General features: G+C 35.2%; 1 protein-coding gene across 1 annotated transcript in view; it reads right to left on the bottom strand.

The window, feature by feature from the left end:
- Positions 1 to 11,098, bottom strand: part of ano2b (anoctamin 2b) — a 361,358-nt gene extending 350,260 nt beyond the window's left edge. The window contains exons 1-3 of the mRNA XM_039769975.1: positions 11,044 to 11,098; positions 7,728 to 7,906; positions 6,090 to 6,437 (exon numbers count right to left, since the gene is read on the bottom strand). Coding sequence (XP_039625909.1) covers positions 6,090 to 6,437; positions 7,728 to 7,906; positions 11,044 to 11,068 — 552 coding nt within the window. The 5' untranslated portion in view covers positions 11,069 to 11,098. The remainder of the gene's footprint in view (positions 1 to 6,089; positions 6,438 to 7,727; positions 7,907 to 11,043) is intronic.
- Between the last annotated feature and the right edge of the window lie 7,513 nt (positions 11,099 to 18,611).

Here is an 18,611-nt window from a genome sequence, read left to right on the forward strand (position 1 = left end):
GGTCTCAGCCTTTAAATCTCGGCTGAAGACTCACTACTTCAGTTTAGCATATCCTGACTAGAGCTGCTGATTAACTGTACAGACTGCATCTCTGTTGTTAGTCATTAGCACTAAAACATAAGTAGCATGATTGTTATAATTTGTTACTAACCCTCACCTATTCTGTTTCTGTTCTCGGTACTCAAATGTGACAATTGGTGCCACGGCCCACCTGCCAAGTCACCCCTGATGGAGGATCACAGGAATCATGGGAAAAAGGGGTCCTTTCATCGGATTGGCTGGCCGAGCAATGTTTCAGCCGTGGAATGGCCAAATGGGGAGGCAGCTTGATGGATGAGGTCTCCAGGACTCTAAAAATATCCAAATCTTATTATGTGATATCATCTACAGTTAAATTCTGCTCCGTGCTTCTAAAATTTGTATTATTATGCTGTATTAAGGATTTGTTCTGTTCTGTGTATTGTATTGTATTGACCCCCTTCTTTTGACACCCACTGCACGCCCAACCTACCTGGAAAGGGGTCTCTCTTTCAACTGCCTTTCCCAAGGTTTCTTCCATTTTTTCCCTACAAGGGTTTTTTTGGGAGGTTTTCCTTGTCTTCTTAGAGAGTCAAGGCTGGGGGGCTGTCAAGAGGCAGGGCCTGTTAAAGCCCATTGCGGCACTTCCGGTGTGATTTTGGGCTATACAAAAATAAACTGTATTGTATTGTATATGATAATGACTGGATACTAAGTTGATTTAAATTTCTAGGCACTATCTTCTTGGAGCTCTTGATTTCATTTTAAAGATGAAATGCACTAAAGTATAAATATTACATTATATAGATACATTTTTAACATCCTTTAAATAATGGTTATTGTTGATGATTAAATATGTGAGGAGTCTGTGGGCAGCAGTAAGCAATGAGCTGGCACCTGATTCAGGGATTATTCCTGCCTCGTGCTGTATGTTTGCTGGGACTGGAGGAACCTGGATGGATAGATGGATGGAATAGAGCTGATTGTGTGGCAATTGCTTATTTGGAAAAAGAAAAGGAAGGACAGGAATTGGGGGTTAGTATGTTTGAAAGAGATAGTACTGCTGCAATAACTTATTTTATTGAGGGTCACGCACAGTGCAGCAAGCATGTTGCAGGAGGCAGGAACTTTCTCTGGAAGGGGCGCCAGCTCATCGCTACCAGTGTGCCAACATGCCTCAATGTTTTATACATGCTTTAATTTCTATCATCTTCAAAATGATATTAAGTATACATCTTAGTATTTACATTGTTTAGAGAGCTGTAACATCATGAAAGCAATGTATTCTGTGTCCTGTCGTAGTAAGAGAAAGCCCGTTTAAGAAGCATGTAGTGATTCACACACATAAGAGTACATTGAAAAATACATAGAGTACAAAGCATTTAATCTGCCTTTAGTTACGATGAGATTTGAGAAATTATTAAATGATTTTAAGATGAAGTTTATGATGTTCTGCTTTAATGAGAAAATAAACTATGTGATTAAAGTGGAAATTGAAACCTTTTTTCACACTGTGTGCCAGTTTGTTTGTTTTTTTTCTGTACCCTAATACGCTTCCACACTCAGACAGTGAGCTACGACCCGCCTTTTCACAGCGACTTTGATATCTGACCAATTCTTATTTATGTCTTGCTTGTGTTTTAATTTTAAATTTAAATTTTAATTCTATTTTTAATTTATTATTTGCACATCATGTTGTTACACTGTGGACCCTGAGCTTTGCAATTTTGTCTATCTGTATACTTGTATATGGTTGAGATGACAGTAAAGTTGACTTTGACTTTGATCACTGTGGGCACTGCTGTGATCGGACTACCGACCTCACATTTCCTGTTCCCCTCACTCACCCAAGAAAATTAAACTTCTTCTTGAAGCAGCACTGCAACTGACATCCAGAGAGAGTATTCCACCATTTTCCATTAAATAATTATGACCTCAGACTTGCAGGTGCTGATCCTCATCTTGACCACCATACTCAGCTGCAAACCACCACAATCTGTGTCTAAGGTCACCCAATGAGGGGGCCATCAAACTGGCAACCTCCACTCCTTGGATGACTTTTCAGAGAAATTATGAGCAGGATTAATGACAAAGGGCAGCACTGGTGGAGTCCCACACCCACTGGGAATGTGTTTGACTTACTGCCAGCATAGCAAACTAAGTTTTGCTCCAGTTGCACAGGAACTGAATAGCCCTCAACAGCTGGCCCGGTAGCCCATACTCCCAAAGCACTCACTACATGACTCCCCAAAGGATGTGGTTGTACGCTTTTTCCAATACTACAAAACACATGTAGACTGGTTGTGCATTCTCCCATGAACATTCCAGAATCTTTCTAAGGGTAAAATGCAGGTCCAGTATTCTGTGCCTCTGACGAAATCCTCATTGTTCCTCCTGTATCCAAGGCTCAACCAACAGCCAGATCCTTCTTTCCTGGCATAGGCCTTTCCCAGGAGACTAAGAAGTGTGATCACCCTAAAGTTGGAACATAACCTCCTTTTCCCTTTCTTAAAGATGGGGACCACCAACCCAGCTTGCCAATCCAGGGGCACTGTTCTTGACTTTGACATAACATTGAAGAGGTGTATTGGCCAAGACACTCTGTCACCCACCAGAGTCTTTAAAAATTCGTGCCGAATATCAATCACCCAAAAAGCCTTGACACCAAGGTTTTTTTTTTTGTTGTTGCCTCAGCAACTTCAGTTCCTGTGATGGGCGAGTCTCCTCTGAGTCTGCTGACTTTGCTTCCTCAAAGGAAGTTGAGTCAGTGGGATTTAGTAGGTCCTTGAAATGCTTGTTCCACTGCCCTACTGTATTCCAAGGTGAGGTCAGCAGCACACCATCCGTTCTATAAACTGCATAGGTGAAGCACTGCTTCTCCCTTTTGAGTCACCTGACAGTGTGCCAGAATTACATTAATGGTTAAGAGGTAAATTAAAGAAGAAATTGAATAAACCTTCTAAAAAATAGGGCACCTGTGAATTTTTATTTTTGGCCTCCTTAAAATAAAACATTACTTTTAGGAGGAATGCTTTAGATGGATCTGATTTTTTTGTATCTCTGTTATTCTTGGTACAACATTAAAAATGTCATTTCAGGACAGTAATTTAGTATCCACTTTAAAATTAACCTTAATAAATCAGGGATGTATGGAAGGCATTACAAAATCAATTTTAGGTAGAAAATTAAAATTTCTTACTTTACCATTCATAAAGCAAACTAATCCTCAATTTTCTGAACCTAGTTTATCACATACAGGAATGCAGAGAAAAAGGGCCTGTTATGGTCAAGTAAGAACTAGGCCTTGAAAGCCATTTCATCAAAGAATGTATGCACATATCTACATAGCAAATAAGAAATGCCAATCAACCAAAATGCAAGCCTTTAAACCACGGAGCGATCACGCAGACTCCTTTTAAAAGCACCACTGCCAAGAACAGAACCAGCATACAAGCACTGTGGCACATGAAATTTTACCATGCTGCATAATAACAAAATAATAACAATCTGAATTAGAATAAAAAAGAAATTAGTATATGTATAACTGGTTAATGACAAATGTGCTGTAAAGTTGGATTTGTTCTAGTTTCAATGGATTCATAAATATATTTATGTCAGCATGAGTCAGCAGAAACTGGAAAATTGGTATTAGTTAGTCATAAGGCCAATTATGCAGTATCTACTTAGCAGCCATCTTTCCCTTTCTCTATCCAACTTATTAAATTAATTAACTGCTCAAATGGCCTTTGCAGTACTAGAAAAATATCACATGAGATAAGATCAAGCTGAAAGTTATATCATTAATGCCCTTATTTTCCAAAAGATTTTGGTAGTAAGGGTTCTTCAGAGACTGTATTTGAGGCTGTATGTGCAATTTTCATGTAGCAGTACTATAATATTTGCAAAAACAGCTTCCTTATTAATGGATGGTTTAAAAAAGGTATGGTATACTCTGACAAATTTAGAGAACGTAATTGTTTAAAAGTCTTAAAAAAATTGGTAAACAATCACTAGGAGAATAGTGAAAAACATACAGGTACTTCAGGAAATAAATGAGAATTTGATTCAGGATGGCAAATCTAATTGTTCTTTCTATAAACATATAGACAATATGGAACAAACAAATAAACAGCTAATGTAGTTGAAGAACACACACATAGTGTCTTAATATTTTACTCAAATAACGTATTATAAAAACTTGGCAAATCAAATGAGCTGGTTAGACTAAATGAATTAATTTCATTTGTTTAATTCCTTTTGTTTTGATTAGCATGAAGCTCTCAAGACAAATGTAATAGTATGTAATAGGCAGTATTGTATGTTTCATAAAAATATTTTAGTTACTTAATTCAACTCATTTATATAATGAAGTGTTCTTTACTGGAAACACTTTCAAAAAACATTAACTTATTTTTAGTTAACTAGTATACTTGGCCAAAGATAACTCAATATCAACGTACATTATTACATATTTGTTGAAGTTGTGGCCTAGTGACTAAAAAGTTGTGCTAGGCAATAGGTTAAATCTCCATTCTTGACACACTGTCAAACAAATTAATGTGATTGTTCTTAAAAGGAAATGGAGACAATGGTACTGTATAAATAAAGTGTTTTCTAATAGTAATTGGTTTCAAATGAGCTCAATGAAATCTTTTATTTTGCAAGAAAATTTGCCTAAGTTTGTGACAAGTTGTTATAATTTACAAGAAGAAAAAATATATATATATATATATATATATATATATATATATATATATATATATATATATATATATATATATATATATATGTCTTTATTGAAGACGTTATGAGGTTAAAATTCCTTATTAACTTCATAGTACTGACAGCTTGAAGTTGTTTAAATAGCAAATAATGAACAGAAATAACTATTCATAACTAAACCATTTAACACCCTTTTTCATTTTTTGCCAAGGAAGAGATCAAAGAGAATTACTGCATACGGGACTGGATGGAAATGAAAAACATGCCAGTACCATTAATTCTGCCTGGCTTGTTTTATTTTTACAATATATAGTGTATAGTTACTTAAATGTAAAATACTCACTCTCTAGGCCTGTAATATGTCAGCATCATTTCTGCTATAGCTGAAAAAAAAGCTATTAAATCTTGTGCAACTGAATCCAAAATTCTCTTTCTTTGAAGAAAATAAGGGCCATATTTTACAATAAATCTTAATAATATGTTTATATGGTACCAGCACAATGAAAAAAGGAATCTGTATCACTGCATCAACACAACAATTCTGTTAGTAACTATGAAAGCCGCAAATGACTTTTTTGTTTAGGGGTTTATTAGGGATCTTTATAGGAAACAATACCTAATAAAGAAGTAAAGTTCATTACTACATTTAATATGCATAGCAGTATGGAATTTCTCATTTGTATTAAACTCTGAAAACCTTTTTTTATTAAATATGCCTGTTGAAGTATAACAATCTGAAAGTATAACTTTCAATGTGAAAGTTTTTTAATCAATCATACTTTATGGCTATAACTTACTGTATGACAGTTTGTTTTGTATTTTGCTGTAAAATTGAAAATAAAACATTTGTTATGCTGTCTTCAGATGAGATTCACGCTTTAACGTAAAAGAGTATTCATTGCAATATATGATCTCAATGCATAATCAGAAGAGGGGAATAATATAAATAATGATGCTTTAACAAAATTTACATTTTATTATCAATAAAGTGAACAGTGTTAACTTGTATATTTATTAAAGGCAAAAAATTCATAATTCCAAATCTCTATGAAAATCACTATAACTAGAGAAAATCACAAATTTTAATATTTAACTTTTTTAGTCATCATCAAAAGGGCTTGAATGAGACTAAAACAACTAAAAAGGCAAAAACTGAGTAGGGCTACATTAATTTAAATATCAACAAACTATTATGATATTTGAAAACTTTGTACTGTATGTACTACCAAGTTTATCTAGGCTTTCAGTCATAAAACATTATTGCCCTTCAAAACTAATCAGTAAAATGACACACCCAATCTAGTCTCCCTGTAGTAAGTTCATCTGAACCATTAAATTTTCCTTTTTACCTCCTTGTCTCGCTCTAGTTCAAGACCAGCCTCCATTAGGTTTCTTTCAAACTCCTCTCTCCGACTCCTCCTTTCTTCTTCTAAGGCATCCTGTGGGGATAAATCCATAACCACCTGTTGCGGCTGCTGTTGCTGCTCGGAAGCTGCTTGCTCATAATTTTTGTCCTCTGGGTTTACTGAGTTGCCATTAGAAATGAGAGCAAGCCCATGAGAAACTGAGGAGGTGTGATGTGTAATGTGTTTTCGGTAATGATAAGCCAGCACATAATCCACTTTCCTTTTCCCATCACTGAAAAACAATCCATTTTTGCAGTTTGGTTGCTTTGCATCAAAAAAATTGTTAACAACCTGAAAGTAAGAAGACAATTATAAAATAAAGTTATGTTTGGCATCTCATTAATCACTCATGTGTTGCCTTTGTTAACTTATTGCCACTTTATTAAATAGTACATAAAATATATCTGTTAGAAATACTGCAGAAACAGTCAAATACTATTTAAACAGCACATTCTTTTTCTGAGCCAAGTCAATTGTTGGCTCACTAGTGTCTGCATGGAACTGTGAACTACAGTACCTTGAAAGCAGCATGTTGTTCATTGCATGAGAAACCTAGTAGAACTGAATACCATAGAGCCTCTCATGTAAAAATTCTCTGACATATTATAAACCCTTTCGATACATTTCTTTCCATCTTTGTTACTAGACTTCTTAAAATATGTTTAACTTTATTGATGTCTATGGATTTTTACTCTAAACAATACTTGATAAACACTGACAATAGCATATATGTAAATACTTTAACAACATTTACTTTTTACACATATGTATATGTCAATCTAAAAACTAATATATGTAAATTTGATTAAATATATACTTTCTGCTATGCTGCATTCAAATACAAGTATGTAATTTATTTTCCAATATAACGTTCTTTCAAAATGCACTGCATATCAAAACATAACAACACAAAACTTTTTAAACATCTAAATATTGTACATGCATTTACATATATTTAAGCACTTACTGGAAGTGTTTGTAGATTTAGGGGCTCCTGCATTTTTCTTCTGACTTTTTGTCTTTATATATTTCTGTTTCACCTACAATACTTCACACTCCCCTAGTCCAACTTGAAAACTATTTCCAATCCATTGCTAAACTTTAAAAACTGGAAATGTACAAATATGTCCAGGATAATCATGGACCCGTTGTTATCTCTGTTTAGCCTCGAGCAGTCAACACACATTCGGGTGCTGCGCTCTGACTGATGATCACAAATCTACCTGGATTTCTTTCCTCTCTTGGATCACCATAGCAACGCAGACTAATTGGGATGATCCTCTGCTGGGAACCCAAAGGTGCCACATTATTATTTGAATGTGTTATACAACCTGTTCCATATTGCAACACCAAGTTCCGAGTAAATACTACCTGTGAATTAATAAAGTACCTTTGATGCATGTACAGGGGATGAACATCTTAACTTAATAATGCTTACATCCATTACATGAAACATCCTTTGAACTTGGCAGATTTATTTAAAAACCAAAAAAAAAAAAAACTTTCTTCATACACATATTCCACAATCTAACTTTAACAGGTTTTAGAAGTTAACTGTATTTTGCTGTAGAAAGAACTTACTGAGCTACTGTGGTCCTGAATGTAGTTCGATGGATCAAATGTCCCGTGTATTGTGCTGAAGCTTCCTTCTGGAAGGTAATGTGGCAATGTAAGATACTTCACACTATGAATTGAAGAAGATTCACTTAAGGCTTGAGTTGCTTCTCTGTATTCCACATCAGTAGTGCACAATGGGATATCTAGTTAGAAAAAAAAATGTCCGTAAAAAAGTGAAACTCTTGTATGAACCATGTTCTACAAACACTATAATTTACTAAAACGTGCAAATAATAGAATAAGTGCTTAGTTACGATGCACCATTGAGTTTGATACGTTTTCAATTTGCTAATGTCCACCCTGTTGTAATAGCAACACTCCTAATTTCACTCATTATTTTGCGCACCTTTCCCATATTAAATAAGTGAGTCAGTAATCCCTATGATGAGTAAACAGGAAATTAAGATGGTAATCACACTAAAACGTCTCTACAGTGCCTGATTTAGGAACAGCTCCACCTCATGTTTATGGAACCATAACATAACATTCTGAAACACGCAATCCAATCTCGAGTTGCGGCGGATCAGAAGCCTATCCTGGCAGCACTAGGCGCAAGTTAGGGAGTAACTCTGGACATGACGACAGTCTATCGCGCCGCCTGCTTATCCATACATACTGTATGTTAGGTCACTTTGTAAACACCTAATAACCGAACTCTTTATAAGCGGCTACGGGAATGCTGTCATTAAACGGAATAGCCATGGAAAAACTCCCATACACCTTAGATGAATTGCTGAACTTCACATGGACAACGACGGGTGCTGGATTCAACCCCAGCACGCTAGGTTCGTAAAGCAAGCAGGGTTACCAACTCTGCCACATTGCTCATAAAGAACAATAAACAAAATAATGGAAACTGTTAATGCAGACACTTTGATTTTTTAAAATAGTATCCCGTTGACTTCTTCCCGTCATATATAATTTTCCGTTCCTCTCAGTCCAACATCGAACACGAGCAAGTGGCCACCGGCCCATGTTTTAAACTGGTATAGTCCGTGTGTCACTTGACTGGTGAGATTAAAAGTCCCAGTTGACATGACATATCTCTGCTGCCTTTCAAACAGAGTTACTTTACGTCTTTTTGCTTCGGTTCTAATGTTCGCTTCAACACTCCTCGTACCGATACATTATCAGATAAATCTTTACCAGAAATCTATGTGTCGCACTGAATGCGTGTCTTTGTATTTATCCTACGCTGATAGGATTAATTCCATCATTAAAGTTTTGGCTAAACTTTTATACTTGGATGCCATTTCTGACACTAACCCTCTTTATAAAGTATTAAAAGTCCGGACATTGCTAATATGGCAGTCTGCAGGTTTTGTGGATGTAATTTCCAGATCGTCCATTTTTTTTGGGTGGCGTTTGCCCATTCTCCTCATGTTTAAATGTGGAAGGAAACCCTGAATAGCCAGATAAAGCGTTAGACAGTCCGATTACTTGACCAATCTGCATTAGCCTGATCTATATGAGGCTTCCAGCAGCTTGCCTAGGTAGAATTGAATTATCCTGTTGTCCAGAATTGGTTACTACCTTGCAATACACACTGGATTTGATGAACAAAAACTGATAAATGAATGTTTACATTTGATGGAAATCGTTAGGTCTTATCTTTAATTAGATAAGCCACGATAATAAAAACAGTAAATAATGTAAACGATTAAAAGCAATTTCAACTAATGCTTTAGTAGGCAACGGCATCAAACATTAAGAACATAATTTAAAAAAATAAAAAAGCTGAATCCAACAACACATCATTATAATTTAAATGTTGACGTACTGATGGGACATCCACGATAACGCACCTTAATTAAACGTAGATCAGTTTTTTTAAGTGAAGATGTTCATGAATGAAATAGGGCTAAAAACAGAACTTACTTTAACAATTAATTTTAAATTGTTTTACATAACCATGTTTCTTTTGGAGCCTTACGCATTTTTCTAAACATTAACTTTTTCGTATTGCGAAATCGCAAGATGTAACCAGTATCTCCAATGGATCAAACGAGTAAAAGGGTAAATGCTTTCTGAAAAACTGAACGGTATATATTATTAGAAATATTATTAGTATTAACAATATTATTAACTACAAAGCAGACTTAGCTCGGTGAGTCAAACAGCATTATTATGGAAAGGCAGAAGTAATGAGCAACAATCTCTTGGCTAAAAACGGACTAAATATTACTGGCTGTAATGTAATGTTCTTGCTTTAAATTTCGGTTCCGTTGCAGTCTGCAAGAATTTGCATTTAAATGTTTTTTCCTGGTACTCCAAGCTTCTCTCTAACATCCTGAACACGTGATGTGGTTAACTGGCTGCCCCGAATTGGCCTTGTGCAATCTGTACATTACTGTAGACAAACTTTACTCTGTTTTAAACATGACATTGTTTCTCTAAGATATTCTGCTGCAGAACAAATCTGTCTTTTTAACGTGTTAAATAAAATGTGTCTATAGTAGACGCAATGCAATCGGTGTCTGACAGTTTAGTAAGGCAATGTAGTATTTTGAATTGCAGCAGTAAGCTTTACTATTATTAGAAATCACAGCGTGCGGTATACATGCAGATTTGCAGTGGCACTGAGTGTGCTTTATAGCTACCCAACTGATCAGTTCTTTTGAAACCAGTGAACTAGTATAGCTCGACACAAATAAAATTCAACATTTGCACAAATATTTTACCTATAGCTCCGCGTCAGCCGATCAAAATATTTACAGAGGTTTATAAATTTTGTGAAAACATTTGTGTTTATTGTACATCGAATTTTGCAGACAAATATTTTGGCTCATAACTTGAAGACAACGATGATAAATACATTGTAAAAGTAACTGTATTATAAAAAAAATAGATTTAAATATGCATTGTTATTCAACTACGCTCATGTTTGCGCCTTTACATTAAGATAATGTGAAGTGTTGCTTAAACGACTTAAATAAGCATTGATGAAGACAGATAATTCTTTGATAAACAATAAAATGACTATATAATTTTGTACAGGACAAGTGTCTGTTATTCACACCATAATACAACTAATGTATAATTTCAGTTAAATTCGTTCACTTTTAGAAAAATAAATAATAACAAAATTCAGAAGTACATAATTTCAAACTGAAGGTATAAACGCTTATACATCTTAGGATGACAACGCCTTCTGCTGATATCCCTATAGACTCTTTGGCATGATGAAACCGTGAGGGGAAATTAAAATGTTTTTTATCTATTGAATCTCGAACTGAATGGCTAGCCGAAATACAAAATCTGCTAGGGCCCTTCTACTTACCGCATCTATGTGAGTTTTTCTCCATGTTGCGCCGGGCCAGCTCAGGACGCTGATCTCTCTGATTGGTAATAGAATGTGGCAGAGCTGTTACTGTGTACAATCTGCTTCTCGTTCTGTAATGGCTTAATTTGCCAATAGCTTTGCCGGCTAATTCCATCCCCACTTGAGTAGGCTTTAGGTAACGTAAAGACAGTAGCTAATTGGCCAGACCTTCTGTTTCGTTAATCATAAAAAACATGAGGAGGGCGGCATACCTTGAGACTTTTTACTTTCTTTGCAGGTACCGTTGTCCACATCCACTAATTTAAACATCAGGCCAAGTAAAAGGTTAGTCTTTCTTTATTGTAAAAACTGCTTAAAAATGCAATGCAAATAGTTGAATTCCCTTTGGTAATACAGTCAGTAAAACATTCTTTTTTCAAGGAGGAAACTAATTTAAATATAAGGATATAAAAGAAAACATTTTAAAAGCTTATTCAATCTAACTTTTAAGCACAGCGGGAGTCCAAAGGCACTTTCTAGCGAACACGCATTACCCCCCTTTTATACTCTCTATTCAGATCACATTACTTCTATGCAAATTTTCCAACTTTATTAAATATTAATGATATTTTCTTGTGGTGAAGATATTGTTAAGTATTAAAAGATTTAAAAGGATTACGCCTAGATAAATTGAATAACGTTATATAGTACATGAATATCCATTTCAAAATACACCTTTTCTTTTACAAGATCCCGGTGAACCAGAGAGTATCCTGGCAGCACGTGGAATTTGGGAGGAATAAGAGACAGACAGATCCGGGCGTCAGTCCATCACAGGACACTCATGTACACAACCACACTAGTCTTACTGCACGTAAAAGCAATAATAAATTAGGGGAAGCTGAAATATCCAACGAAAACAAATACTAAATGCAAACTCAGCTTAAACGTAAAAATACATTTTCTAACTTCCATGATCCAATTCAGCTTTGGCAGCACTGGGCACAAAACAGGAAGTACCCTTTCAGAGGGCGTCAGTCTGTCGTAGTGTACTTAATTAGCGTGTGTTAAAATGTTCCAGATACTTTATATTCACACAAAAACCGGGAAACTACATGGACGAGGTATTTTTTGCCAAGTGGGATCGGATCTTCAGGCAAAGAAAATGGACTACTGTTGTTCAGTGGGCTTTATACCCCAAAATTGTCTGAAGTACCACATGGACGGTGGAGTAATTTCTCAGTCCAATAAGTGGCATCAGGAATAATGTGGTGCCATATATTTTTCCTTAATGAACTTTGGAAAAGTCAGGCGACTTAGTGCTTATATGTTTATGCGTTTATACTTTGTAGAGCAATGGGTATGCAGTAATAAAGGATGCCCGTCCCTGCCTATTAGGATGCCAGCAGACCACTGCAACTGCCTTACTCCTTGAATTAAAAATTTTAATCTTTAATGCTTTCCCAAGCAAAACATTAAAGATTTTTTTTTCTTTCCGTGAACACTAGTAAAAATACAATTTTAAAGCTTCCGTCACTTCATTAGTTAAAGTTAGGGAATTAGCCAATAAGCTTTTCATAAATGATATTGATATTTTAATGACTTGTTCTGAGAACATTTCATTGTCTAATGTGTTTTACAATCAAATACAAATTTCTTTTTTTAACCCACAATAAAGGTTAGTTGCTCATTATACTGCTGAACTAAGTCTATGTGATAAGGAAAAGTATACTTTTGTTAACTTATGTTTTCAGATTCCATTTCACTCATATTGTACAAAAGTCTTAGGCAACTTAGATTTCTCATATGCATTTGTCTTACAGATTTTTTATTTTTTTTGTCTTCTACATTAGTATGTCATTAAATTTCTGATTTACAGACATTCATGTTTTTCCTCCAAAAAAGTTAGAGGATTTTTTTCTTTATTTCATTAAATAAAGTTACATATTAATTGACAGAACACTTTTGAGATGAAAACTTCATTAATTTGTAGGTATATAGCCCATCATATAATTAAACAAAGATAATAAACAGGTGTTAAGGGTTAATGGAATAAAGTTAATTGAAAAAATCTGCTTATATGAAACAGAAGTGAAAATGGAAATAATCAAACTATTTGTCAGAGTGCGGGGAGAATTGTCAGTTTAACTTTCAAATTATCAATACGCCACTGCAAGGTCTCTCACAAGTAGACATTTCCATATCAGATAGATTTTGATATGTTGGCAAAGCTCTTCTGTAGATGTACAAAGAGATGAGCAGCTACAACTGCACAGGTTATTCCACAGTATCCCAGTGAAGCTGAGATATATCGAACTGGAATCCCTTTTAGATCAGAAGTCCATCACTATCAGCTCTGAACTCACAGAAGCTACTAGAAAACAAATATATCTTTCTATAGAACTATAGAAGTACTGTATTTGGTTAGGATAGGTCTTCATGGAATGGCTGCTTCCAAAAAACATTCCTCTAAAGTGGAAATTAAGCCAAGAGACTCATCTACACCCATAAAAATAAAGGTACCAGAGAGATTCTTTAGAGCAATGCCATAGAGAAACCATTTTTGCTTCCCAAAGGATCCATCCACATGAAGGTTATAGAAATAACTTTTATTTATTTAAATCCATAACATGGTCCATAGTGCAAATAACAATGAATAGATGGTAAAACACTTATAAAATACCAACAAGTTATGATTTTAATAGGGCTCTTCATGCATACAATAATGCAGGCCAAGTTCAAGTTTTCTTAATTGGTTAGTGCCCTACCAGGTAGCCTACCATACATTAAAGATCCAGAGTTTTGTTTTCCTGCATATTAGTACACTAGCAAAATACCCACGCTTCGCAGCAGAGAAGTGTGTTAAAGAAGTTATGAAAAAGAAAAGGAAACATTTTAAAAATAATGTAACATTTGCTTTCTATTCATTTGCATAAGCACAATCCTTCACCAGCAATTATTTAATGTTAGCTCAGACCACACACTTAAAAATGTCTCTCTCACTTTTGCTGAGTTTTTGCCAAACAGTATTCCATCTCTGACCATGTTATCTTCGTTTGCATAAGCACAGTCCTTCACCAGCAATTTTAACTCAGTTACAAAATGATCAAAAGTCTCGTTTATACCCTGCGTCCTCTCAGTAAACTTGTATCTCGCGAATATCGTATTCGTCTTAGGCATGACAAATGCCAGCGGCAGCGTGTCTATAAACTTAATTTAAAGTTAAGCTTTACACCTTGCTTTCCTATTCGTTTGCATAAGCACAGTCCTTCACCAGCAAGTTTAACTCCGTTACAGGAATTTTAACTCTGTTACAAAGTGATCCAAAGTCTCGTTTATACCCTGAGTCTTCTCATTAAACTTGTATCTCGCAAATATCGTATTCGTCGTAGGCATGACAAACACCAGTGGCAGCGTGTCTATAAACTTAATTTAAACTTTGTTTCCACAGCAGCTGCACTCATTAATATGCTTGTATGCGTCACTTGTTTCAAATTCTTTTTCTGTCTTCTCAATTGTGTAATGTGTTTTCTGTTCAGCACCCTTTGGAGCTCTTCCTTGTTCTCTGCATGCTGCATTCACAGTCAGTTCACGGGAGCCGCTCGGAGTACATGCATCGAAGGTTCTCAGCTGTGCTTGTGGTATCTCGAACGATCTTGCGATGTCCACGGCTTTATTTAATGTTAGCTAAGACATGACACTTAAAAGTTTCTCTCACACTTTCGCTGAGTTTGTGCCAAATACTAGTCCATCCATGACTATCTCATCTTCATTTGCATAAGCAAAGTCCTTCACCTGCGAATATTTAGCAGCAGCGTGTCTATTAGATTGCTGCCGATGGACGGCCTTATATGGGCAGGTACTCAATTACGTGGGAGGCGTGATGATGTGGGACGCAACTCCGCCTCACACGGTGACCGAGCTGCAGGCTATGGCCGTATATATGTACAAAAGAAGGTTCCAGTTATGACTGTTACACGTAGTATTTTGAAATGAAACCCACCTAACTTTTGTATGTAAGCTGTAAGGAATGAGCCCGCCAAATTTCAGCCTTCTACCTACACGGGAAGTTGGAGAAATAGTGATGAGTCAGTGAGTCAGTCAGGGCTTTGCCTTTTATTAGTATAGATTTTTCAAAGGACAAAAAAAAAAACAACTTCATATGCAGAGAATCCTTTTCGGAATGGATTGGTACTATGTTAAGCAAAAGTATAAAAGTATAAGGAACCCCACAACCCAATAAAGAACCATGAAATGCTGTTAAAGATACATTATTTTTAAAGGTGTAGGAGCAAAAACACAAGGGCAGAGGTATAATGGTGACAAAAGCTCTGGGCTGACAAATTAAAATTAGAAATTTTTGGCTCAAATAGGATGCAGTTTGCCCATAGAAGAGACAGAGAGCACAATAAGGGTAAGTGTCTACAGCAGACAAGGGTCCCCTGCAGGTTTGTAATAATAATACTTTGCATTTATATAGCACTTTTCTCACTACTCAAAGTGCTCAGCAAGTGCAGGTTAAGGGCCTTGCTCAAGGGCCAAACAGAGCATAATCCCTTTAGGCAATTATGGGATTCGAACCGACAACCTTCCGTTTGCCAGTTTTGATCCCTAGCCTCAGGGCCACTACTCCACCACTGACTGAAAATCCTCAAATGGAGTGAATAATTTTGTCAGAATTGACAAAATCCTCAATGCTGAAAAGTACATGCAGATTTTCAAATAATACAGTACCATCAGTGAGGCATCTGATCTGTCACAACTTTATTCAGCAATAGTACAATGGACCCAAAGACAGAAGCATTATCATAAAGAACTGCCTTCAGAGAAAAAGAAAACAAGATTTTCAACAGATGATACCACATTTATACAACTGTCATCTCAGCATCATTAAGGTTGCCTAGGATTACCAAACAAGAAGCAAGTGAGACAGCCAAAGTCTGATAAACAATTTGGATACACTCTATATGATGCTTGGAATAAACTACCAGTCAATCAATCCTAATCTGTCTGGCAAGTGGGAACAACCTTAATCAAGTAAAGAAATGCAGCCAAACAAGCTAAATGGCAACTCACATGTATAATAATTCAAATCACCAACCCATTATTATTATGTGCATTGATGTAAAAAACATATTACACTTCAACCGTGATGAATATTATGTACAGATTGTATTTTAGTTCCTTTTAAAATACTGTCTGTTTACACTGAAGGCTTTTTTTTCTTTTGTATTTTACCACTTTATATCAGCTAACTGTTGTCACTTCACATGGAACTATTCAATTCGTCAGGAATATCTCAGCCAAGCAATCAGCCTCGTTTAGGCTGCTGTGCTGGAAGCCATTTACCAACTGGCAAGATAATACATCCATTTTTCATATGGTGTAGGTGTACATACATAAAATGTAACATGTTTTTACCAAAATAAAAAGTCAATTTACAGTAATGTCAGATCCTCCCAAATGTTATTAATTCACTTTACTGCACTTATATTGCAATAAGGGATCCTAGCGAGAATAAAGCTGCTATTGTTAACTGTGAGCAGTTACATTCCATTAATATGTAAGTCATCTGTAATGCAAAGATGTGCTTGAAAAATGTCATAGCTTGGTGGCCTGGGTCAACTAAAGATTCATTTATTATGAGGTAAAGTAGCCTAGCAGATGTGATGATGCTGTACATGGTAGTTGGGTTGTAGATAAGGTAACTGGCTGAACAGTCAGCATTTCATATGATTTCTATAATTTATTGTAACATCAATCATGTCATTATATATATATCAGATAATAGTGGATATCCACTTAGACGCTGGCAGCTTAAGCCTTTCCCTGACCCCAAGACTGCAGAAAAGAGGTGCTACAATGGCACACACGATTGTGTACTCTTGAATCCAGTTATTGATGTGCAAGGTGAGAGACGGATCTTCCAGCCAATAAAGTTCTGCAGCATTGTGATTGTATGTATGAGGTTAGTATACTTCATATATGGATGTTTCAGCATGGGGTTCAAGGCTTTCATATATTTTTTTAAGGTGATTATGATTAATAATATTTAATATAATATTATATTTAATGTATTTTTAATGAATAAAATATTATTATTAATAATAATTGTAAGAGCCAATCTTAGAAAGTTAAAGGTTTATATGAGTTAAACTCATATTAGTGTTTGCTTAATTTGAATAGAATTTAAATAGAATTTAAATTTTTTTCATAGTCATAGACATTGGTATAGTCTTTTCCCCCTGTAAGTTAGTATGAGAACTTTCTTGCTATCATTAAGGTACAGTGTATTAATTGAGTCAGTTGATGTTTAAAATAGGTCCCAGTACACAGGGACTTAAAAGACCCATTTTCAACACAGAAACAGAATAGACATACAGTTTTCTGACCGTTCTTAAATGGTTCAGAAACATTTAGAAGTGATTTGTAATGATTAGAAATGTAAAAAGATTTATAAGCTTTGAACAAAACTTCTCTTAAACAAGAACTTTTCTCATTTTGCTATTTTAATTTTCTTTTTTGTGTGAACTGTTTTACTTTTAATTTTTACTAAAGCTTTTAAAAATGAAGATATTTTGTCTGTGGAATCATTTCGAAGTGTCAGGCTTTTGCTAAAACCCATTTTTTATGCTAGAGAACTTTGGTAATATTGTGAAAACTCAGCTATCAATAATAATAATAATAACAGACATGATCACGTTATGAATGGACCAATCTAATCTCCCACCCAAGAGCCTCTATCTCTGCTCATAAAACATTAAGAGAAAAACCCTCCCTTGACCCATGCTCTTCAACCATGGTGATAATAAGTTTTTTATGTTTTTTTTTAATGACCCCTTCTACATTTTTTAAAAAATGTTTTGTTTGAAAACCTTCAGAATCTCTGTCTTTTACACAGATAGGTTAAGTCATTAGCCTATGTAGTGGAGTGCAGGTGTTATGAAGATATCTGGGCCCTGTGGAATTCAGCATCCCTTGTGATTTGGTGCAGAAGCATTAAGGTGGTATTGTCACAGATCTCCTCATGTCCAATAATCTTTGCACCCTGTTTCTCTTTTGATTTAATACATGCTTTGTTCAAAATGTCATCCTGTCTGCAGTTTCCTCACACAAAACAATATGATGTTTGCATTTTAAAGTTGTAGGTGTATTATATGTTATTGTTGTTTTACCGGTGTGCTCTGTGATTGAAGGACAACAGTAAGCTTTGTTAAAATGGTATTAAAAAAATGCCACTTCATAGTTGTATTTTCAGTAATTTTCGCACGCTTACCAAGTGTTCTTTTACCAATAAATCATCAACAGGACTCATTATGAAGAAAAACAAATTAATGTTTAGTAAAATATCATTAATAATAATAATTAATTCTTATTCACTCTGAACAAAGACTTTTAAAAGACAAATTATTAATTTAAATGTATTAATCCACATTAACGCTATAACTGATCCCTTGCTCTTAAACATTTATGCAGGTAGTTGTTCCTGGGGGTAAAAAGAGGAAAATAAAAATTCACAGCAAAGGCTTTGTTGTTGAACTAAAATTTCACATCCACAATGAGTGCTTAAAACCATTTGAATACAA

This window comes from Polypterus senegalus, chromosome 11 (genome assembly GCF_016835505.1).
Source record: "Polypterus senegalus isolate Bchr_013 chromosome 11, ASM1683550v1, whole genome shotgun sequence".
NCBI classification, from domain to species: domain Eukaryota; kingdom Metazoa; phylum Chordata; class Cladistia; order Polypteriformes; family Polypteridae; genus Polypterus; species Polypterus senegalus.